The sequence below is a fragment of the Emys orbicularis genome, chromosome 3 (assembly GCF_028017835.1).
Source record: "Emys orbicularis isolate rEmyOrb1 chromosome 3, rEmyOrb1.hap1, whole genome shotgun sequence".
Lineage (NCBI taxonomy): Eukaryota > Metazoa > Chordata > Testudines > Emydidae > Emys > Emys orbicularis.
Genome location: NC_088685.1, coordinates 173,157,434 through 173,178,875, shown reverse-complemented (window position 1 = coordinate 173,178,875; position 21,442 = coordinate 173,157,434). Strand labels below are relative to the sequence as shown.

General features: G+C 40.8%; 1 protein-coding gene across 4 annotated transcripts in view; it reads left to right on the top strand.

Moving 5' to 3' along the window:
- HHAT (hedgehog acyltransferase) overlaps positions 1–21,442 on the top strand; it is a 345,313-nt gene that overhangs the window by 104,097 nt on the left and 219,774 nt on the right. For all 4 annotated transcript variants that reach the window (XM_065401658.1, XM_065401657.1, XM_065401656.1 and 1 more), the window contains one exon: positions 11,464–11,499. In XM_065401658.1, coding sequence (XP_065257730.1) covers positions 11,464–11,499 — 36 coding nt within the window. The remainder of the gene's footprint in view (positions 1–11,463; positions 11,500–21,442) is intronic.

The following is a 21,442-nucleotide window of genomic DNA, read 5'->3' as shown; positions in this document are numbered from 1 at the left end:
AAACTAAAGTTACCTTTGTTTTAAGAGATTATATAAAGGTTCGCAAAATTCAAAAGCGAAACGTCTACTCAGTATAAGAAGTCATCTGCAAAAATGTATCATAAACAAGCAGGTAAACTTGTAGTATAAAACTCATTAGTTGAGCCAGTTTTCTGTCTACTCTTCTGCCACCTCCAGCAGTGACTAAATCTTGCTGAGAGATTTTTGTCTGGGATGTTTAGCTGATCCCTCTTCCTTTGTAGGAGGAGATCGGTAATGATTTTCCACTCAAAATAATTAAAAACTTTCTCTTCATCAAAATGACAATATAAAATCACTTAATCACATATGGTGCAGATAATGATTTTCCACTCAAAATAATTAAAATCTTCCTCTTCATCAAAATGACAATATAAAATCACTTAATCACATATGGTGCAGCTAATCAGATAACTCGTCCTGGTATTTTAGTTTTAAAAATATAAATCATATCAGTTGACCCAATCACAAATTAACATGCCTGCATCAAAATGACTACTTAGTTACTGAGCTACATCTCCCAGAATACCACATGCCTAGAGTCAGGAGGTTTGCCATTGACTTCAGTTGAGGACAGTATTTCACCCGGGTTCCCACCACCTTGCTATTAAAAGCCCCAGCTTCTGGCTGTGACTCCATTTCAGGGAATGCTTATCTGCAAGGAGAAAAGTCGGGGTGAATTGCAGTGTTCCGGCACTGAACTCAGTGGAACTACTCGCATGTGTAAAGTTAAGCATGTGCATCAAAGTTTGCAACATTGTGGCCTAAAGAATCATACAGCACTGAACAGCATTCTTCGGAGCAGTGAACTCCAGGAATCAAGAATACCTGAAAATTTCATAATTTAATAAAGGAGAAATTTTGGTTGCTCTGTGGACATGGGAAACCACAAGACAACTTTATTGTAGGAGAAAGCTTTCTAATATTGAACACAGCAGAACTGAATGATGGCATTGCTAAATCACTCAGGGAAGTTCTAAATAGAAGGGTTTACCAGGAAACTGAAGTGCTGAAACTCCAGTAAATCCTTGAGCATGGGTCAGGGAATATGATAAGGTTGTCCTTATGTATTCAAAGTCCTATTTATTATGATGATAACAAGAAATTGCTTGATAAGGACATGAGATAAAAGCTTTGGGCAGTCTTTATATTTTTCTTTCCCTTATGGTTACATTTACTGTAAAAGAAGGCAGCCAGTACCAGAGTTTGCTGCATTGCAGATTGCTTAAGCATTGGGATCACCACTTGCAGAGAAAAGACACACTCCACTGAAGCTAGAGATCTAGGCTCAAGCTGACTTTTAAGATCGTGATGTTTAGAAGTACAGTGAATTCCCTGGAGCAGGAATTTTCTCACCTTGTTGAATCATGTTTTCTTTCATTTTTAAATATTTGTGGTAAAGTCTGGAAAATTTCTCTTCTGACTAGGACAAAAGAACTTGTGTTGTTATTACTTGCGATAGTATCTCAAGGCCCCTTTGTGCTAGGCTCTGGACAAAGGTATAACAATGGGATTGTCCTGCTGGCTCTGAAAATGAGATTATTAGAACAGCATGATAAGCATAACAGATCAGCTGTGATTTTTTTCCTATACTACATATTCTATAACCAAGGATCGATGAACTAGATCTTAAAATCCATTCTTAGGCAACATTCAATGGGAGTTTTGCCTGAGTAAAGACTGTATAAAAAGTAGAAGCTCCAATAGGTTCCAAGCCTGTGCTGAGATCTGCCAGCACAGCTCTCTGTGAGGAGTTCTATTGGCTTCAGTGTTCTTAGTAAAGATTGGATTTGAATACATAATTCTTGTATTTAGATAAATGCTTGTTGAAGATTACGGTGTGTGTTTGGATTCACATGAGTTTATCTGCATCATCTGATGCCTCACCAGTTTTAACCAGTGACTCGAAACACATATTTCAGAGCTATTTTTTTATTGTAAAGACTGCCAGCAAATAATATACTATCTTAGCTTTATAATTATGCTGGCTTATTTGGCTCTCTTTATCTCATTTGGCTTTTATATTATATATTTTATGATGTAATCATCATTGTTACACTGTGCAAATGCCTTAGCAGAGATGGCAGGTGCTTTATAAATAATTTATCATTGTTGATTTAAGTATTATTTAGGTATACCCATGCCATATGTGACTGGACAGATGAGATCTGCAGTGAAGTTTTAGGTCTCACATCTGAATCCTTGTTGCACATCTGTGGGGGGGGGGGGGGGGGAAAGATCTCTAATTTCATATAGGTAATAGGCAAAAGTACCTTTAAAATTCTAGGTGTCTGAGAATTATATTTAATAATGATAAAATAAATTGGCGGAGCTCATTACTTTTTAATATTTATAGTATTTACTTTAAATATACTCCCCTCCCTTCCAGGAGTGCCTGCTCTACCAGTGTTTTTTCGAATCCATTCATTAGGATACTAAACAGACAACAACAAAGTCCTATCCCGGTTTATTATCTGCTTTTCTCACAGTCATCTATTTCTGCAGACAAGCCCCTAAATTATATGTTCCCAACTGACATTGCACATTATTAGAATTTTGTAATTATTCATGTTTTGGAAACTTTCATTCTTCAGGGATTACCAATTAGAAGATTGCCAGAGGCAGCATAGCAAGGGAAATTAGCAAAACTAGAAGAAGCAAGAAAAAGGAGTTTAGAAGTGCTAAATCCATCTTTCAGTCAAGGAATTTTTCTTGTTTGTGTTGCCTGTTGGGCATCACTGCCACAAGACACTCCCTGAGAAAGAGGAAAAGAGAAACAATCTATTACAAGCAATGTCTCACTGAGAACAGCTATAGTTCAATAAACTTCAGGTGCCAATGCAAATTATTCTGTGTGGAGAGGCTCTTAGTCAGCAACAAAGCTGGCAGAATGCCAGATTTAGTCTCAAAAACACATTCTGTTTATGGAAATGTACCATAGCTGGTTGTGCAGATGTTGCCTTTCTATTAAACTGAACCTGATTCCTCTGAGTCTAGGTGAATTAGTTGGGATTTCTAGTGTGCAAGAAGAGCTGCATTGTTTTACCCACATTTACAATGGCGGGATGGGGTGGGGGAATCAGCTGTTGAAATGTCATGAATGGGAGGGCTGGTGAAGTTGCTAGGAGAAGTGGAATGCACAGAAGGGGAGAAAAATATTGATATGTTACATGCTAACTAATCAACTGGCCAAATTCACCACTGCCGTAAATGGTAACTAGCTCCATCGAATTAAATGGAGTTGTGCCTGATTACATGAGGATTAAGATTGCTCTAGTAAAATATGGGATAATGTTACATTTGAAATCTGTTCCTCTCTGTAGAATTTACAGCTTTCCATTTAACACTTATGAGGCAGAGGCTGTACAACTGTTGTTAAGGTCTAGTGGGAGACTCCTGGCTAAAATACCACACAACTCCATGGAAGTGTATTCCCTAACACATGTTACATAGTTTCCTACCTGCCAACACTTATAACTAAATTTTGAGCCCTTTTTACAAATGACAACTCAACCACCTGCCCCTATTTTATTTTAAATCACACCAAAAATTAAAATAATGGCATGCTCCTCTGCATGCAAAGGGCTGCCTGTGTTTTTATTGTCTGTGTGCAGAAGCTGCTGGAAAATGGTTCATAAGACATACACCGAACTGGCTCAGGCAAGCAAAAAATGTCTGCTTTTGAAAAAAGCATGTTGAAATTTGTTTGAGAAGTCAAGTGCACAATCCTAGCTCTTAGGTCAGAATCTACATAGTTACTGAATATGCAGTTTATCATTCACAGGTAATGCTATTACAGGAATAAGGGATTCTTGAATAATTCTCAAAAGCATTCAACGTGTACACGGTATCCATTAACATAAGGGGAATGTATGCCCTCCCCCTCCCATCATCTGTATCTTTATTTTCCAAACATATGGCCTAATATTCAGATGTGCTGAGCATCTGCAATTCCTGTTGAGGTCAATGAGAGTTCTGGATACTTTGCCAGTCTTAGGTCAGTTCCTAAGATTTATTGTAATCTCAGTACAAGAAAATGAGCAGTCTTCTGTGTTTTCATATTTCCCTCATGTAGCACATTATAGCAGGACAGCCTGAGAGTAGGTTTGAGTAAGAACCACTTTTCAGACTGCAATTCCATGGAGACCTTATGATTCATTTGTTCTGCCATTTGAGCAGAGAAATAGATTTTTCACATTTTAGAATGAGAAGATCAGGCATCTGCCCTCTGCCCCATCACCCGAGGATGTTCAGTGGCATTAACAACAAAAGCTATCAAGAAGTGCTCAAGGCCATCAGAAGTGTCAGAACCCAGACCATGCACATGAGTAGATGGTATTGAGGCAGCTCACCCATGATGAAAGTAACTATTTCTCATTCATGAGACTATAGTCGATCTGATCTAACTTCCACCAGTGTAACGCTATTGCTTTCACTGGAGTTACTCCCTGTTTTTACACGGGGGTAAGTGAGAAGAGTCAGGCCATGCTTCTTTGTTTATCTTTGTGTGACATATTCAGCCCATGGAAAAGATTTGCATAATGATTGTATTTGTTCTGATCATAATGGACATCTTTGTTGAAGACTATGGTTGGCCAAACCCTTCCCAGATGTGCTATGCTTGCACCTCGTTTTTATTTTGTTTCCAGGAATAGCATCTAGCTCATCAGTGATAGGGAGAAATTGATTGAAAATGATTATTTAGTGATCCTTCTTTCACAGCACATTGAAGTAGTTTCTCAACAAGAGAGAGGTGTTTTGAAAAATATAGCATAAGAATCCAGGGTTTGTTCATGCGAGTAATGCAATCATCCTGCTAAAGGATCTGTTATTGAAATTTAGTTTATTATTCTAACAGTTTGAAATTGGGCCTGTCACAATTGGCATGATCCAGAGTGGTGCTCGGCACCCCCAGTTTCCATTGCCTAGAGCTGCAGTGACTGATAACCCAATTCTCTGACAGTCAATGGAACTCTAGGTGCTCATCATCTCCCAGTATTTCTTTGTGAGATTGGGTTCTCAGCCTCGTACAGTGGAGTTCTGGTCTATGACTGGGATTCCTATGCACTACAGCAATACAAATAATGAACACGCTAGAACTGTAACACATTGTAGTAGGAAAACAAAAAAATAGGGTCAGATCCTCTGCTGGCATAAATCAGCATAATTCCACTGAAGTTAACAGAGCTATATTGATTTACATTAGATGAGGATTTGGCCTGTAATAAGCAAATATAATTCAACAGGTAAGATGCACAGTATTTTAGTGAAAGGCAAGTTATACAAGTACTGAATCAAACTGAGTATACTTTCAAAATAAAAAAAAAGTCTAGAAGGGATTTCTACAAATGAAATAGAACCATCAAAAGTAAGTTAAAAGTATCCATGGCACAATAGAGGCTCGCGGCTGACTGCACCATAAATGGAAACTTAATCCTAGTTTTGCATGTGTTTGGCTTTTAGATACGGAAAATTGTCTGTTTTTTTCTGAGAATTGGCAGCATGGCTTTTTCACTAAATGTGCTAATGCTTCCAATTTGAAGTTTAGCTTCCTATATAAGTGCATTCCTACTTTTCCCCGTCTCTTCTGCATATGAAGATTTTATTTAACTCTGTGCTGAATGCACATTTGTAGGCAGCTTAATGTTCTGCAGCTTTAGCTTTCAAAGCAGAAATTAATTTTTAAATTTTTAAAATATCTTGAAGATAGAAATACATATTTGCAAATAATTAGAGATTTCAAGGATTCCATTTTGCTAACTGTTTTAAAGTTCTTGTCAGTGTTGCACAAACAGGCTGCTGGCCAGTTCTAAGTTTTAGTTTATTATATTACCAAGAGAGAGCCTAGACTGTTAAGGATTATAACTATAATCATTTATTGCAATAGAGCGGTAGATAGAACTTATTTATTAAAACAGCATTAAAACTGTATGGAACGTGCTTTGTACCTGCTGTTCCTCATATATATTGCATTAAATAAATTAAGATGAAGAAAATAGCAATCAAATCATCTTCAGTGAATAAGATGACTATGAAATGGAAACAACCACATCTCTATTTGTCTTTTCTTCCACTGATTGGGCAAGATTGTGACCCATTTGAAGGACATCTGTTATCCTTTTAATGAGCAGGGATTCACACCCAGAACTCTTCTAAAAATCAAAAGAATATACCATGGTATTGAATACAAGTAGCATAGTAACATTGAGCAGTATATAGAATATTATAGATAGGACAATATTAGAGTATTTATCTTACTGTGGGAATTTTTCTTATAGTTTAATTAAAACCTTTCTTTCAAAAGCTCATTTCTGGTGTGTTGTGTTCTGTGTACATGATCCAAAATACAGTGGCAGTGCTGGGGTCATGTAACTGGGACATACCTGGAAGTGTCAAGAATCCCAGTGGAAACTTCAAAAAATTCTGACAAAAGTGCGGCAGTGAAGGGGTGTGTGATGGGGTGTACAAACCCCACACTGTGCCCAAAGGGATTAAAAGACAATACTGGGCCCTCATAGCCCCGTCTCTCCAGACCTGCCGAGTGCGCTCTAGCTGGAGAGGAAGCTTAAGAGGAAGTAACTCAGCTTAGAAGGGAAAGGCTGGGGAGGAAGACAGACCTACCGTGAGGGCTCCTGAACAAGCGTGCTGAAGAAGCCTTCCTGTGAGGGAGAAGACTGCCTGCTGAGCCTGGTTGGGGCTGAAGGTTTTCTTTTCTTTTTTCTTTTCCTATATTGGACTTGGAGATGGACGGTAAGAAGTGACCCAGGGAGGCAATGCCAAGGCACTCCAGAGTGCCGACACTGGCTCTCATAGGGCCCTGGGTTGGAGCCCAGTGGCGTGGGAAGGCCCAGACTCCCCTACCAACTGCCTTTGTTGCAGGAGGGGCATAAGCTTCATTTCCACCGCACTCCCCCTCTAGTAAGGAGAGGGTAAGGATGATAAAAACCCTGAGGTGAAGCTAAGCCCCATACAAGGATTAGGAACTGGACTGAAAGCCTTTCCTGCTGGAAGGTGTGATACTGGAAACTGGATGCACACTCGGCCACCTGGCCCTCCTAGGTCTCTATTAGAGGGTTAAATGAAGTTTATAGCAAATTATGTTACCGCCGTCAACAGGCTGTGGGTGCGGTTCTCTCAGGATGGAAACAATTATTACATTGTCATATATGGTGGCTTGCAGTGCATCCATGTTGTGCACCATGGGCTTATTATTGCATATGGTATCATGTCTGATTGCTAGATTCAAGTAGTGTTGAACAAGAATGATTATAATATCATTAATTCAGAACAGTATGATTACTTATTCTCTCCTTGTGATTTACAGAAGTTACCTCACTTTTGCCAAATATTAAACTGAAGAACTGTTATATAGTCTTCTTATTTTCCTCTTTTTCCCATTTAATTTGTGGGCATTGACAAGTAATTGCATACAGACGCCCCCCGACTTACGCAATAGTTCCATTCCGGAAAGCCTTGCCTAACTCGAATTTTGTGTAAGTCGGAAACGTATACCCGTACGATACGCAAAAATTTCCCCAACTCGAAAATCCTATTTCTGGCTTATGGAACTTTTTCCGGAAGTGTGAATTTGCGTAAATCGGGTCTTGTGTAACCCGGGGAGCGTCCGGTACACTGTGTGTGTTTCCCTTGCTGTTTTATTGTGAAGTCAGGTTGGTTTGTTTCAGATGTGAACCAGGCAAACATACGTAGTATTTTAAAAATATATATGAACAGCAACATGTATCAGTGATAGATTTTTGTCATAAGCCAGCCTCCCCAAATCCCAGCGCTTCAGGCTTTTGGATGTGTAGAACTTTGCTATCCATTTTCTTACGTGTTCAAAAATGTACAGGGCCACATTTTCAAACAGTGCCTGGATTCTGATCTTACTTACAGTGGTATAATTCCATTAACTGTGGTAGAGTTGCTCCTGCTTTACATTGGTGTGAATTCAGACTCTGCTGTAGTCAGTGGAATTATACCAGTGTAATAAGATCAAAATTAAGGTTACAAAGGCCCGTGGATCTATGCTGATTTACACCAGTTGAAGTTCTGACTCTTCTTTTTTCTCCCTTTCCAATTTTTGTAATAAATAATTACTGTCTTCCTGTGCTTTCATTTTTCATTTTAACTTTGCAACTATTTTATAAAACCTGTAAACTCTCTCAACAGGAGAGAGGTTATACAAAACAAAGTTGAGTTGTGTCTGTTCTATATTTTTTAAACACCATACACGTTATTATTGTGAAAAGTGTTGCCTTGAGACTATTGGAAGCTAAAAGTCATCCAGTTTATCCATAGAATAGGTACAACAGAAGTCAACAGCAGTCTTCCCGCCTCTGTGCCTTAACCTTGTTCTGGATGGGACACATCTAGGAGTGTGAGGACAGTTCAGTCTCCATGCCCGTACCTATCCTTGTCCTCTGTCTTGAGACTTCCAATATGGGGACTATTCAGTGTCAAAAGTGGTGGCAGTTTTATGATGCATATCTCTACCCACTTGAAACTAGACTGACATTTCAGCTTTTTTCACATAGGACACCCAAGAGTTATCAGATGATAACAACTCTGGTTATTGGCAACGCAGGCTGTTTTTGAATTGGTGACCTCATGTTGAGAGATTCTCCAGAGCCATAGAGTGCTCTTCTCACCCCTGAACTCCAATACGGATACTTAGTTTTTACTCCTAGCCACAAAGGCTTTCAGAAAAATTAAATATGCATGTTATGCACCATTTAAAATAGAAGAATATAACTGCATAAAACTATTACAATTTCAGAGAAGTGTGGAAGGCAAATCTTGATGTGTGTCCAAACAGGAAGAATTTGGAAATGTAACAGTATACTCTTCATGTTACCTTACAAAGTAAAAGGTGGGGAATGCTTTCAGGAAAAGGCAGCATGAGTGGGGATATAAAACTGAAGATGCTCATGCTCAAGTCTTTGGTAGAAACTCCAAGAATAGTATTGCTAATAGCAGCTACATGGGGGGAATGGGAGTTTGATTTTTTTTCCCCATTGAATCAATGAGAAGTAATTCCGTTTTATGTAAAATTCTATACTTTTTGAAAGCTTGATATGTATCTCGGTCGGGATGGTACTGATAACAGCATCACTGATTTCCCTGGTTGAATCATATATTCAGTGGGTCATGTCAAGCATTAGTTATATTAAAAAAAAATGACATGTTGTTCTCAGCTAGAGTGAGCAGTTGTTTTGAATTAGGTAGCACAGCAAGAGTTAATTGCTTAAAAGGTCTTTCAATTATTTTATGGCAAAGAATTTAAGCCTTTCTAGTTAGGGTATGTTAAAAACCCTGTGACATAGCTGTGGCTGGTCCAGGTCAGCTGACCTGAGCTTGCGGGGCTCAGGATGCAGGACTAAAAATTGCTGTGTAGACATTCAGGCTTGGGCTGGAGCCCAAGCTCTGGGCCCTTTGATCCTCACTGGGTCCCAGACCTTAGCTCAAACCAAGTCCAAACACAACCGTTTTTCAGCCCCAGAGCCCAAGCCCCGATAGCCGAAGTCAGCTGACCTGAGCCAGTTGTGGGTTTTTTATCCCTGTGCAGACATACCCTTCATCTCAAACTAAGTTCCTTACCAGAAATAAGACTTTATATATAATGTTGTCCTTTTTGACCTAGGTGGCTAGTCAAAGTTTGGGGCCTTGTAGGTTGTTCCAGCTGGGAGTAGAAATTGATGATGGAGTCGGGTATTTTCTTTGATGTAATTTACAAAGAATGTACAAAGTCCTGTTTCTCCAGGAGAAACCAAGAACAAAAGGAGCAGTTTCTTAGCTGATGGGTCCAAGCTTCTGGTCAGAGTCTCAGGCTGAAAGAATCTCTCTCTGGGCTTCTGGCTAGGGTCACACCTTGCTTACAGGCTACTGTTGCTCTGCTTCAGTCTCTCTGTCTCTTGTCCTCCCTCCCAGCTTGTCTTTTTTCGCCCATAGACATGCCCACCCACCTGGTTAGAACAATACCTGTGGAACCCTTTGCCCACACGGTGCTAGTTTCTGGACAGGTTCTGTTAGGCCTTGTTTTAGATGTGGCCCCTTAACTGTCTCTTACAACTATATTAAATGAGGAAGGATGTGTTCATGCATCAATGTCGATGAGGTTTTAACTCCGCTCATAACAAGGTTTAATCTAGCCCATAAACAATACTTGTATAGCTGTGCCATTATTTACATCCAGCTGGTCTGGGAATATATTGCAGATCTCCTACATTCCTTAGAAAAGTATACGCAGATACCAAGTAGATTTTCAAAATTCAGATAACTAATTTTCCTGCAGTTTTATTGATTTGTCAACTACAGTTCATGGGCTGGATGCTCCAGATTTGGCTGAAGGGTATTTTGGAGCAAATCCAGAAGAGGGGAACAAAGATGGCTTTAAGCCACCATTGTATGTCTACGCATCCCAGCCCGGGTCCACAGACTTGGGTTAGCAGGGCTCGTGGTAGTGCTCTAAAAATAGCTGAGTAGACAGCGCTTCGAAGCTGTGGCTTGTGCTGGAGCTCGGACTCTGAGGCCCCTCCTCCTCCCTAGGCTTTAGAGCCGGAGTTTCTGCCCGAGTGGCAAAGTCTACACAGCTATTTTTAGCAATGTAGCATGAACCTGAGTCTGTCTACCCGAGCTGGGAGGTTTGCTTCCGGGGCTCTGAAAACATATCTGCTCATTCCTGGGGTCTCCAGGCACTGCTTTTGTCCCTGGTGCTGTTCTAACTTGTACTGGCTGCCAGTAGTCCATAGGGTTATTTCATCAGCTAGATGTCAGATGGATACAGGGCATCCCCTCCAGGCACACTTTCCTCAGGCACCTGCCCTATAAGTCAGGCTGGGGGTGAGGGGAGTGGCATAGGGGCTTCTATAAATTATTCTACCTCATCTATCTAAGGTGCAAGGGAATCATCATGGCTGATTGTGCTGTTTTAGTGCAGCTTTGTTGGAATGGCACAAACCAGCCCTAGAGAAGGAGGAGAAGAGTAGTTGCTTTATGTAGCAGTTCAGGTAAAAGGATCTGCCTTTATTTACAGCTCTTTACTACATGAAGCACACAGACCTACTAGTTATGAAAAGGCTAAAGAAAAATTAATGTCAACACCAGGACTTAGATTTATATTCTCCATGAACTATACCATCCTGTGTGGCACTGCCTTATTGAACAGACATCGGGTCATGGAAATTCTCAAACTTGACTATAACTGAATTCAAGTCTTTCCTCTAGATGATTATCTGACATTTCATGTATGTTGTTCCATAAATTACATGAAATTGTATGTTATACTTCTTTGGTCTATCTTAGGCATTGCAATGCATAGTATGTAGAAGTAATTTTATTGTAGTTAATTAAATTTATTTGATTATTTTGAGGTTGAGTGTTTCTATAATACTCATTACTTTTGTATCTGAGCACTTAAAATATGTTGTATTGTTTTTCTTCCAGAAGTTTTGATGTTGGACTGCATCATTTTCTTATCAGGTAAGCTAATGATATCATTAAACTGTAATAGAACTCCAGTGAACAGCAGGTTTCTTATTTTAGACAGTTCTGGTAGTGCCGCCTATTTTTAAGCCTATATGACAATTTTCCTTATAAGACCTTGTTTTCAGTTACTTACAACTTTGCCAAACTGTAATTGTTCAGCCTGAAATTTTCCATATTGGGCGTCTACTTCAGGGTGACTTTTGAAAATCTCAGCAAAAATGGTTCAGCCATTTCTGAAAATGAGATAAGACAAAAATACATGCATTGTTTTGCCATGTTAAAGACATTCTTATAACTATTTAATTGATAAGATCCAGGGTCTCAGGATCGCTTTGGTGCAAGGACTTGAAATTTCACAGGGGATTGTCTTTTTGGCAGGGATGTGCCTTTTGTTGTCCCCGTGGAAAACCTGCCTTAGTCAATGCATAAGACAGACTGTGCTCAGGCAATGAAACAGGGTTAGATAGAGAAGGAGGCTGTTGTCTATAGGACCCAGCTTTGTTTGTTATGGAAGTTGGAAGGCGTGTAGTGAATGATGCAGGGAATTGCAGGAAGAGAAAAGGGGGTCTCATGATTAAGGCAGTTGACTTCCACCCTGAAGAACTGGATTCTGTCCCTGCCTCTGCCAGAGAGTTCCTTTGTGATGCTGGACAAGTCCCTTAAACCAAACTTATAACAGGTGACCACTAATTGTCATTGTGTGTTCTTCATTTTCTGGGTGTCCACCTTGAAACCATGGAGGTCTGATTTATAGAAATGTTAAGCATTCAGAGCTGCAACTGAAATGAATGGGAGCTGTGCTTTTGACATATAAAGTGCTATATAATGCTAAGCATTCTGAAAAATCAGATCCTAGGATCCCAAATGGGGCACCCAAAATCAGTTGACGCTTTTATTTTTTTATATCTGTGCCTCAGTTCCCCGTGAGGTTCATACCATTATCTAACAGAGAAATACATGAATGTGACAATGCATTAATTCATATTTGTGAAGCATTCAAATACTATGGTGATGAACACCACAGAAAAGCCCACAAAGAAATTAATAATTTGGGGTTCCGAGCAGGGTTTAAATAGTCTGCAGTAAGTAATACATGGGGCCACACATTGAAAGTTGAGGACAAAAAGAAATATTGAATAGCTGCTCAGTAAGCACCATCCATCACTGAATGAGACTGGGGTCCTGTGGAAAAAATAGTATGTTAACATGTAATTAAAATCTTTTATCATCAGACATTCTCACAAGGGCTCTGAATTAATTCTGGCATTTCCTAATTCTTGAGTGCTTGACTTTGCAACCTTAATGTTCTTCTTAATGTAGTTTTTTTGGATGTAATAGTTGTTCTTTTCACTGAAGCCAGATGGCTAAAATCACTAAACAAGTCTGTATTTTTAGTGCACAGTTAAAGTTTTGAAAATATTGTACATTGCGATGACACTATAAATTCTACAAATGTATTTATGCATACACTCATCCTCCCAGCATTGTCATTTCTGCTGATCATTTGATAGTTATTTTTAACAAAAATAAGTCACCTGTGTAAAGAGGATTGTCTCCTTAGACTACGAACACTGGGATCTCCAGAGAATACAAATAATCTCATAAGCGAAACTATTATCACATCGACTGTAGATGTACCAAAACCAAGTCAATAGCAATGCTTCTGTCACAGGAGAATCACTTTCAATTACTTCATACTGAGGAATGTAATCAGACGTTACTCTTATAAAAATATGCAACAGTATTTTACATCCCATTGAGACGTAACATTGGGTTTGCTATTTGTTTGTATAATCACCGCACAGCAAGCTGCCACTGACTTTGAATGAGCTGAATGTTTTCTTGTTTGAGACCCCATTCTTTAATGCTACACAGAGGGCCTCCTGCAGTAATTTGTTGTTCTGAGCTTAATGACAGGATAGACGCTGTTGATTCGGGGAGCCTTAGACAGTTGGAAGGCAGTGTGGTCTAGTGCAGTGTCTCTCAACTTTTTTGATACCAGGGACCAGCCTGCTGCCTCCCTGAACTGTGTCAGGGAGCTCTCAGGGATCGGTGCCAGTCCATGGACCGGTCATTCGGAAACTTGGGATCTGGGTACTATTCCCAGCTTTGTGTTTGATCTTGGGCAAGTCAATTCCTCTCTTTGTGTTCATGTTGTCTTAGCATGTAAGACACATGAGCTGACACCTTAACCATAAGCTCTTTGGGGCAGAGACTGTCTCTTACTATGTGTTTGTACAGTACCTAGCAGGATGGGTCCCCCAATCTCAGTTGGGGTTTCTAGGCACTACTGGAATACAAATAATAAAAAATAGTCGCAGAAAGCGTTAAAAAATATTCAGAAGATGCTACTTTTTCTAAATGTGAGAACTGCCTACCACAGTGCAGCAGGAATGTAGGAAAAACAAAGTGTAGGTCCAGCAGAGGTAAAATCAATCCCAGCTAAAAGGACAAGCTGTGCCATAGCTCAGTGGTTTGAGCATTGGCCTGCTAAACCCAGGGTTGTGAGTTCAATCCTTGAGGGGGCCACTTGGGGATCTGGGGCAAAATCAGTACTTGGTCCTGCTAGTGAAGGCAGGGGGCTGGACTCGATGACCTTTCAAGGTCCCTTCCAGTTCTAGGAGATGGGATATCTCCATTAATTTCAATTTCACTTGTTTGCCAACTTATTAAAATGCTAATTAAATAGGAAAAATAAACCCTGCAAACGTTGGTGCACACAATAGGGTTGATTGAGTAAGCCACCTGCCTTTTAAAGGCATGACACAGAAATTTCAGCCACACAAATATTCTTTAATATGTTTCGTTAAAGTTGTATGAAAAAGGAATTCTCTTTTGTGGGTGCAGGGGTGCTTGAAGTGCACTTTTGATATTGTTCTAAGATAAACTAGGTATAAAAGCCCAACCTTTTAAATGTACAGGTGAAGGGAGAGGTTGTGGTAGAGTGCATTCTACATTAGAGAGAAACTTAACTGCCAGAGACGCCAGCCTGTAGGAACCGCCAAAGCAGGGACTGCTGCACTGTTGGGGAGAGGGCAAAATGGGACTAAGCTGGGACCACCATTTCATCCATCAGGCACCTCCCCCAAAAACTGTTTAGGGGAGACCCCCAACCCTGAGAGTTCTAGGACTATTGTGCTTCCCTCTGAAAAAAACTTCAGAGAAGGAGCCAGCCAGAGACTCTAACCAGTAGGAACAAAAGTAGCCAAAGCAGGAACCTTTGGATATTTAGAGAACTCTCTACAGTTTAGATTGGACTTCGTCTGCCCTGTGCTGACTGTTTGCTCCAACCTTCTCTCTCACAGTGTCATCACCTCAGCTTCACTCTACACCTGTCCTTGGTACCCTCTTCTCTTCCCTGCCCTGTCCCCCTCTTTCCCTTCCCTTCCCTTTCCTTTAGCTGATTCCCCATCTAACTAAACCGTTTTATAATGTCATGATTGTCAAGGTGTTGGGGAGACAAATGAGCAAATAAAGCAAGTAAGCCCTGTTTGAAAACAGGGCATTTGATTAAATGAGATCGGGAACATGTGAGAATGTTTCCTCATATGATGCTAAATTATGCCTCCTTTGAGGCAGAGCTGTGCCAGGGGAGGTAGCAGAGGTGCCTTGTCTGAGCAGCAGTACCTGGAGACACCAGGCCTCTAAAGAGGCATAATGCCTTCAGTGCTGGTAGGAAACAGCTCTTGCTTTACCTTTGAAGCAAAGAGCAGAAGGACCACAATCCCTAGTCCCATCTAGACATGCCCCCTCTGGAGCCACTAGCTCTGCCAAACACATTAGCTGCTTGCCCTATGCCTCTCAGGTCCTAGGAGGGAAAGACTTCTAGCCTAATCCTCTTCTTTACCACATTTATGTGGAACCAGCCATAATTTGGCTCATAGGATCAAATTTTTAATAAGTGTATGCAACTCCCACTGGCTTTGGTGAGATCCAGGAAACCTGTATCTGAGGGCAAAAGTGACCCCACAAGAAAGAGGCATTTAGACTTCTAAATATGACTGTTATGAAGAGCCAGAGGATTAAAAGGGAAAGTCTGTTCATCAGTCTATTCATTTCCTATTTTCATTCTTTGTGGACTCCCACTGGGTCCTGCATATATCAGTGCTACCAAAAGACTAACAGAATTTTGATAATGAACCATCTGCTGGGTTGATAAGTGGCTTGTTCACTGAATTTAAAAATGATCGAGTCCCTGATTAATCAGCATTGTTTGCTCAGAAAGGCGACCAGGGGATCAGCATTGTGAAAAATAGAAAAAGAAAAGTTTCTGTCACTTACACTTGCACACAATGCCCTCCAAAAGACATCAGATTTCCTTATTAAAGCTTTTAACAGTCTCTATCTACTTGCAACTTTTCCGGGAAGTACAGCCACTCACTGAAGCTCAAGAGCCTCTGTGAAATATTTGTACTACCACCAGGGAATCCGTTCCCTCATGGCTGGTGAAAGCCAGCGAAGAACAACAATGCTTTCCACGCCTCCATCAGAGAAGCAAGTCTACCAACTTCCCTGAAAAATAGTGTAGTCTATCCAATCCTCAAAGCTAACATCTGATGCAAACAATCTCTCCTGCTATTGCCATGCCTGAAGGCTCATTCCTAGGCAAAATATTTGAGAACGAAGTGACCCCAGGCTCCAACAGAATGTGACATCAGTCAACATCTGGATGCGTCTGAATCAGGCTTCATGCTGGGGCATAGCAGGGAGTCAGCCTAAGTGCCACTAAAAGCTGGCTTCTTCATGACAATGGACAGAGACCACATATCAATGCTAATACTACTTAGTCTTTCTGCTGCTTTTGATACAGTTGACCACAGGGTGTTACTGACACTTTTACAAGATTATAGCTGGAATAGACAGCACAACACTAAAGAGGCTCCAATCATTCAAGGATCTGTCCTTTCTTCCCTCCTCTTAATGTCTACATGAGGGTATTTGGAAAAGCAAGACACTGTGCACCACTGCCAACATTATGCCCATGAATGCCCATCTGTATATCTCATTTTCCACAGTTGCATTCAGTGCCATCAGAAGGATGTCACAATGCTTAGAAGAGATCAGCTCTTGGATAAAGAACAGCTGGCATTCAACCCTGTCCACCAAAGCGGTGCAAAACCTCATGGTCCTGTTTGATTTATCACTAAGCCTAAACCATCAAGTGCGTCAGTAACACAATATGCTTTATTACATGTGCAGCTTGCTAGGAAACTTCCTAACCTCCCACCTGGAGAGGAATTAAACCATGGTGATTCCTACATTTGTCACATTCAGACTGGTTCCTTATAACTCATGGTATATAGCCTGGATGTTTATGCAGTGCAGGGGCTCTAGCTGGTGAAGCATGTGTCTGTCTAAAACCAAAGCAACAGCAAAAACTGTTTTTTGATTCTCTGCTCTGGCACCATCTCTGCTTCTGATCTCAGTTCTAAGCCTTGATACCGATTAGTCAAAGCCAGCCATGTGTCAGCACAGTCTAGAATCATAGGACTGAAAGGGACCTCGAGAGGTCATCTAGTCCAGTCCCCTGCAGTCATGGCAGGTCTAAGTATAAGTATTTAGACTATCCCTGACAAGTGTTTGTTTAACCTGCTCTTAAAAAAATCTCCAATGATGAAGATTCTACTTCCTAGGCAATTTATTCCAGTGCTTAACCACCCTGACAGTTAGGAAGTTTTTCCTAATATCCAACCTAAACCGCCCTTGCTTCAATTTAAGCTCATTGCTTCTTGTCCTATCCTCAGAGGTTAAGGAGAGTAATTTTTCTTCCTCCTCCTTGTAACAACCTTTTATGAACTTGAAAACTGTTATCATGTCCCCTCTCAGTCTTCTCTTCTCCAGACTAAACAAACCCAATTTTTTCAATCTTCCTTCATTGGTCATGGTTTTCTAGACTTTTAATAATTTTTGTTGCTCTTCTCTGGACTTTCTCCAATTTGTCCACATCTTTCTTGGAATGTGGCGCCCAGAACTGGACACAGTACTCCAGTTGAGGCCTAATCAGTGCAGAGTAGAGCGGAAGAATTACTTCTCGTGTCTTGCTTACAACACTCCTGCTAATATATCCCAGAATGATGTTTGCTTGTTTTACAACTCATAGTTAGCTTATGATTCACTATGACCCCTAGATCCCTTTCTGCAGTACTCCTTTTTTAGGCAGACATTTCCCATTTTGTATGTGTGCAACTAATTGTTCCTTCCTAAGTGGAGTACTTCACATTTGTCCTTATTGAATTTCATCCTATTTACTTCGGCCCATTTCTCCAGTTTGTCCAGATCATTTTGAATTTTAATCCTCTCCTCCAAAGCACTTGTAACCCCTCCCAGCTTTGTATCGTCTGCAAACTTTATAAGTGTACTCTCTGTGCCATTATCTAAATAACTGATGAACAGAACTGGACCCAGAACTGATCCCTGTGGGACCCCACTCGATATGCCCTTCCAGTTTGATTGTGAATCAACTACTCTCTGGGAATGGTGTTCCAATCAGTTATGCACCCACCTTGTAGTAGCTCCATCTAGGTTGTATTTCCCTCATTACATATAGCTACACCAGGGACCATTTCTCTAATGTTGACCCTCCTGGATATCTGTGCTCCTCTGGAACAGTACAAAGCCTCAAAGGAAGTCAGTGAGAAGAGCTGGAGGTGAAGTATTCTCAGTCAAAGGGTTTCAGCTGTAGAACAAGTTGCCAGAGGAGACCAGAGTAATCCAGTGTCTGACCACTTATAGGTTGTGTTGTAAAACCCTCCTCTTGGACAAAGCATTCCCGCCATACCGAGGATATGATGATTTAAAAAGTTATCCCCAGGCAGAGCCACCTGTAACCAGGGAGGGGAGAAGAACAGAGGACGACTCTAGGAAGTCCATTGTGGACCTCACTCTATAGATACCATATCTATATGGTAGACATATGTAATGAGAATTTCAAAAGTGCTCAGCGTTGGCCTAACTCTGCTCCTGTTCAAGTCAATGGCAAAACTCCCATTGACTTCAAAGGGAGCTGAGTTGGGTCAGCATTCGACACCTCTGAAACTGTCTGGCTCCCATTGAAGTCTACAGCTAAACACTCATGGATTTCAGCAGGAGCATCCGTAGGTTCATCGAACAGCTGTTTGCTGGATAGAGTACATTAAATTAGCTTTTCTTGACTCTCTGCTAATGTAGATTATGTGAAATTAAAACTGAATTATTGAACTGGCTAATAGCGATTTTAAGTGTATTGTAAAGTGGAGCAACATGTAGTAAAATCAAAATTGCTGTTAACAAAAGCTTGACCATACAATAATGAAGAATGATGATAAATCCCTCAGCTGCTACTAAGCTCCCTTTATAGTCGTCAGAGAGTTAAATCTGAATCACATTTTTAGAGTAGTGGAATATAATCTGTTTGTGTTATAATGAATTAGTAATTAAGTATGTTGCAAGAATAAAGCTAGGTTCTGTATAAACAAAAGCACGTATTTATGTAAATTTCATGTACATTTGACATTTAACTTAAAAACAGTTGGAGCAGGGAAGTTGGGATTAACAAGGTACAGTTCTCATCATGCTTATGCGCCTCCTCAACTGTGAATTAAAACAGTTTGTTTATGTTGCAGAGTATTTTGAGCTACTGTTTGAAAGCTGCAAGTATACAGCTTGCTGAACTGGAGTTGTATTTCTTATTTAGTGCATGTCATTTTGTAATAACAATTTTACTAGATAATTTGATGGAGCTAGATGGAATGGGATAGTTCTCCTGTAGTATGGAAAGGAATATGCTGACCTGTCTTTATTCATAAGAGACTGTGAAGGTGCTGAACTCATCCATGGTGTAATAATTCCAGTGATGTCATGGGTTAATGCTGATCCACTGACTTCAGAGGAAGTTTTGTCTAAATATAGACTGCAGGATTTGGCCTGGAGTTTACAAATGTTCTTCATCTATTAGAATCAAAGTTACTGCATTCCAGAATCTCAGAGCTGTGGTTATAAGAGGTTACTCGGGGCCCCAGATTCTGCAAAGCACTTGAGCATATGCGTACAGTTAAAGCTAAGCAAATGCTTTGCTGAATCATTTGCTGAACGAATGAATGAATTCTGCTTGATTTTAAATTTCTTGTTTGATTAATCCTTTTGTGTGTCTATTTGGATGTTTTTCACAAATTGTGACCCACATTGGGCTTTTGGCAGGCTGAGTGACTACTTCCAATTAGTAGGACACAATTGGCATAAAGCAAATCAGACCAGCCAATTGGTTTCACAGTTATTTTATGTGAGAGCAGAGTTGTACATTTTAAGCGAGATATAAAAAGCAGCTTGTCAAATTTCTATGATGGTTTACTGGCAAGGTTGAGATTTAGACATAATTGGAAAGAAAATGCCTGTGGAAAGAAAATACTGTTGTCTGCTACTCTCAGTTTCTGGTAAATAAGCCCAGACAGTGCATCTGCCATAGGCAAGGTCTTACCCAGCACATGGTTTAGGTTGAACCTTTGTACTCTCAACAGCTATCACTTCCACGGTTATATTTCATCTTTGTTTTTAAGGATAAATGTGTTATAATTTACCTCCAGTGCTGTTTCTCTCAACACATCTAAAAATAACACATTTTTAAACAACTAAGGCCTTTTCTCTTGACAGTCTAGAAATTACTTAAATAAATCATTGATCAGTACTATTTTTGTGAAGTATCTTTTCCACGGGGGCATGCAGTTTTTTGTTTTTTTTTTCATTTTATGTGAGTTTTAAGCTGAGTCTGAGAGCGTGATGTTCAGGAGGTAGCCATGTTGTCTCAAGTTTTATTATGGAGCATTTGGTTTGCTTTACTTATTATGCAACATTGTTACCAGCAGAGGGGGCCCTTGTATTAACATTTTGGAGAATAATTGTATGCAGCATATTGTACAGGTATGGCTAGATGCTCAGCTTCTGTGGGCACAGTTGAGAAGAGGGAGTGTAAAGGAGTCAACTGCAGCTTCTCGATCCTGGAGCCAAATTTTCATGAGTCACTGTTCTGGCATAGATTAGAGCAACATGGGGGCTGCTCTGGTTTTACAATGGCAGACTGGACCCCAAAGAACCATCTGAGGGCCAGCTGGAGCTTAGCATGCTTCAGCTACACCCTCCCCCTGATAATCTCCTGTTGCAGATTCTAGCGAGTGTCCCTTCCTAGCCACCCAGTAGGACTCTGTGAGGGGAATCCAAGTCTCTGTTGCTCTACATCCCTGGGGTATTTCAAGTTTCTAGCGCCTCAACAGGCTGCAGCACTGGTTCCTCCCTTGGCCTCTCTGATATGTTTCCTGGGCACTGACTCTGTCTGTTATACCTTCTTGGAAATGGGGCTCCTCAGCCCACCTGCCTTAGGTCCTAGGACCAGCGGTGACCCCCTAAGATACCCTAGTTACTGAAACACACCCCTCTCTCAGAACTCCACCCCAATGTAGCTCTCTCAGGGGCATGCAGTAGTTGTGAAGCAGTCAACACACACACACACACACACTCACTCTCTCTCTCTCTCTCTCTCTCTAATGCCTTTATGCTCTTTTATAATTAATCATGTAAAACACAGCTGAGTACACTAGATATCCAAACAGTAAACATCTGAAACCACAATATCTCTCTCATCCTTGTGAGCCCTTGGGGAACCATCTGGGTCGAGGAAAGCAGGCAGGCAGGGTGCCTGCTCCTCATGCAGGCTGTTGCATGCTAACTGGTCTCTCTCCCTCATGGAGCCCCTTTCCAACTTCTGTGACCTTTCTCTTTCCTGCCCTATGCTTCCTCTTCCTGTCTGCCTCCTTCCTGCCCCCACCATGCTTGTGTGGCTCACTGTTTAAACACACTTGACTTCCTTTGTTCTATCTTCTGGGTAGTTTTCCATGGCTGCTGCCCGCCACCCTCTTCTCTCTCTGTCTCCCTTTCCTCTCCTCTCCTCCCCTTCCCTCCCTCCCTTCAG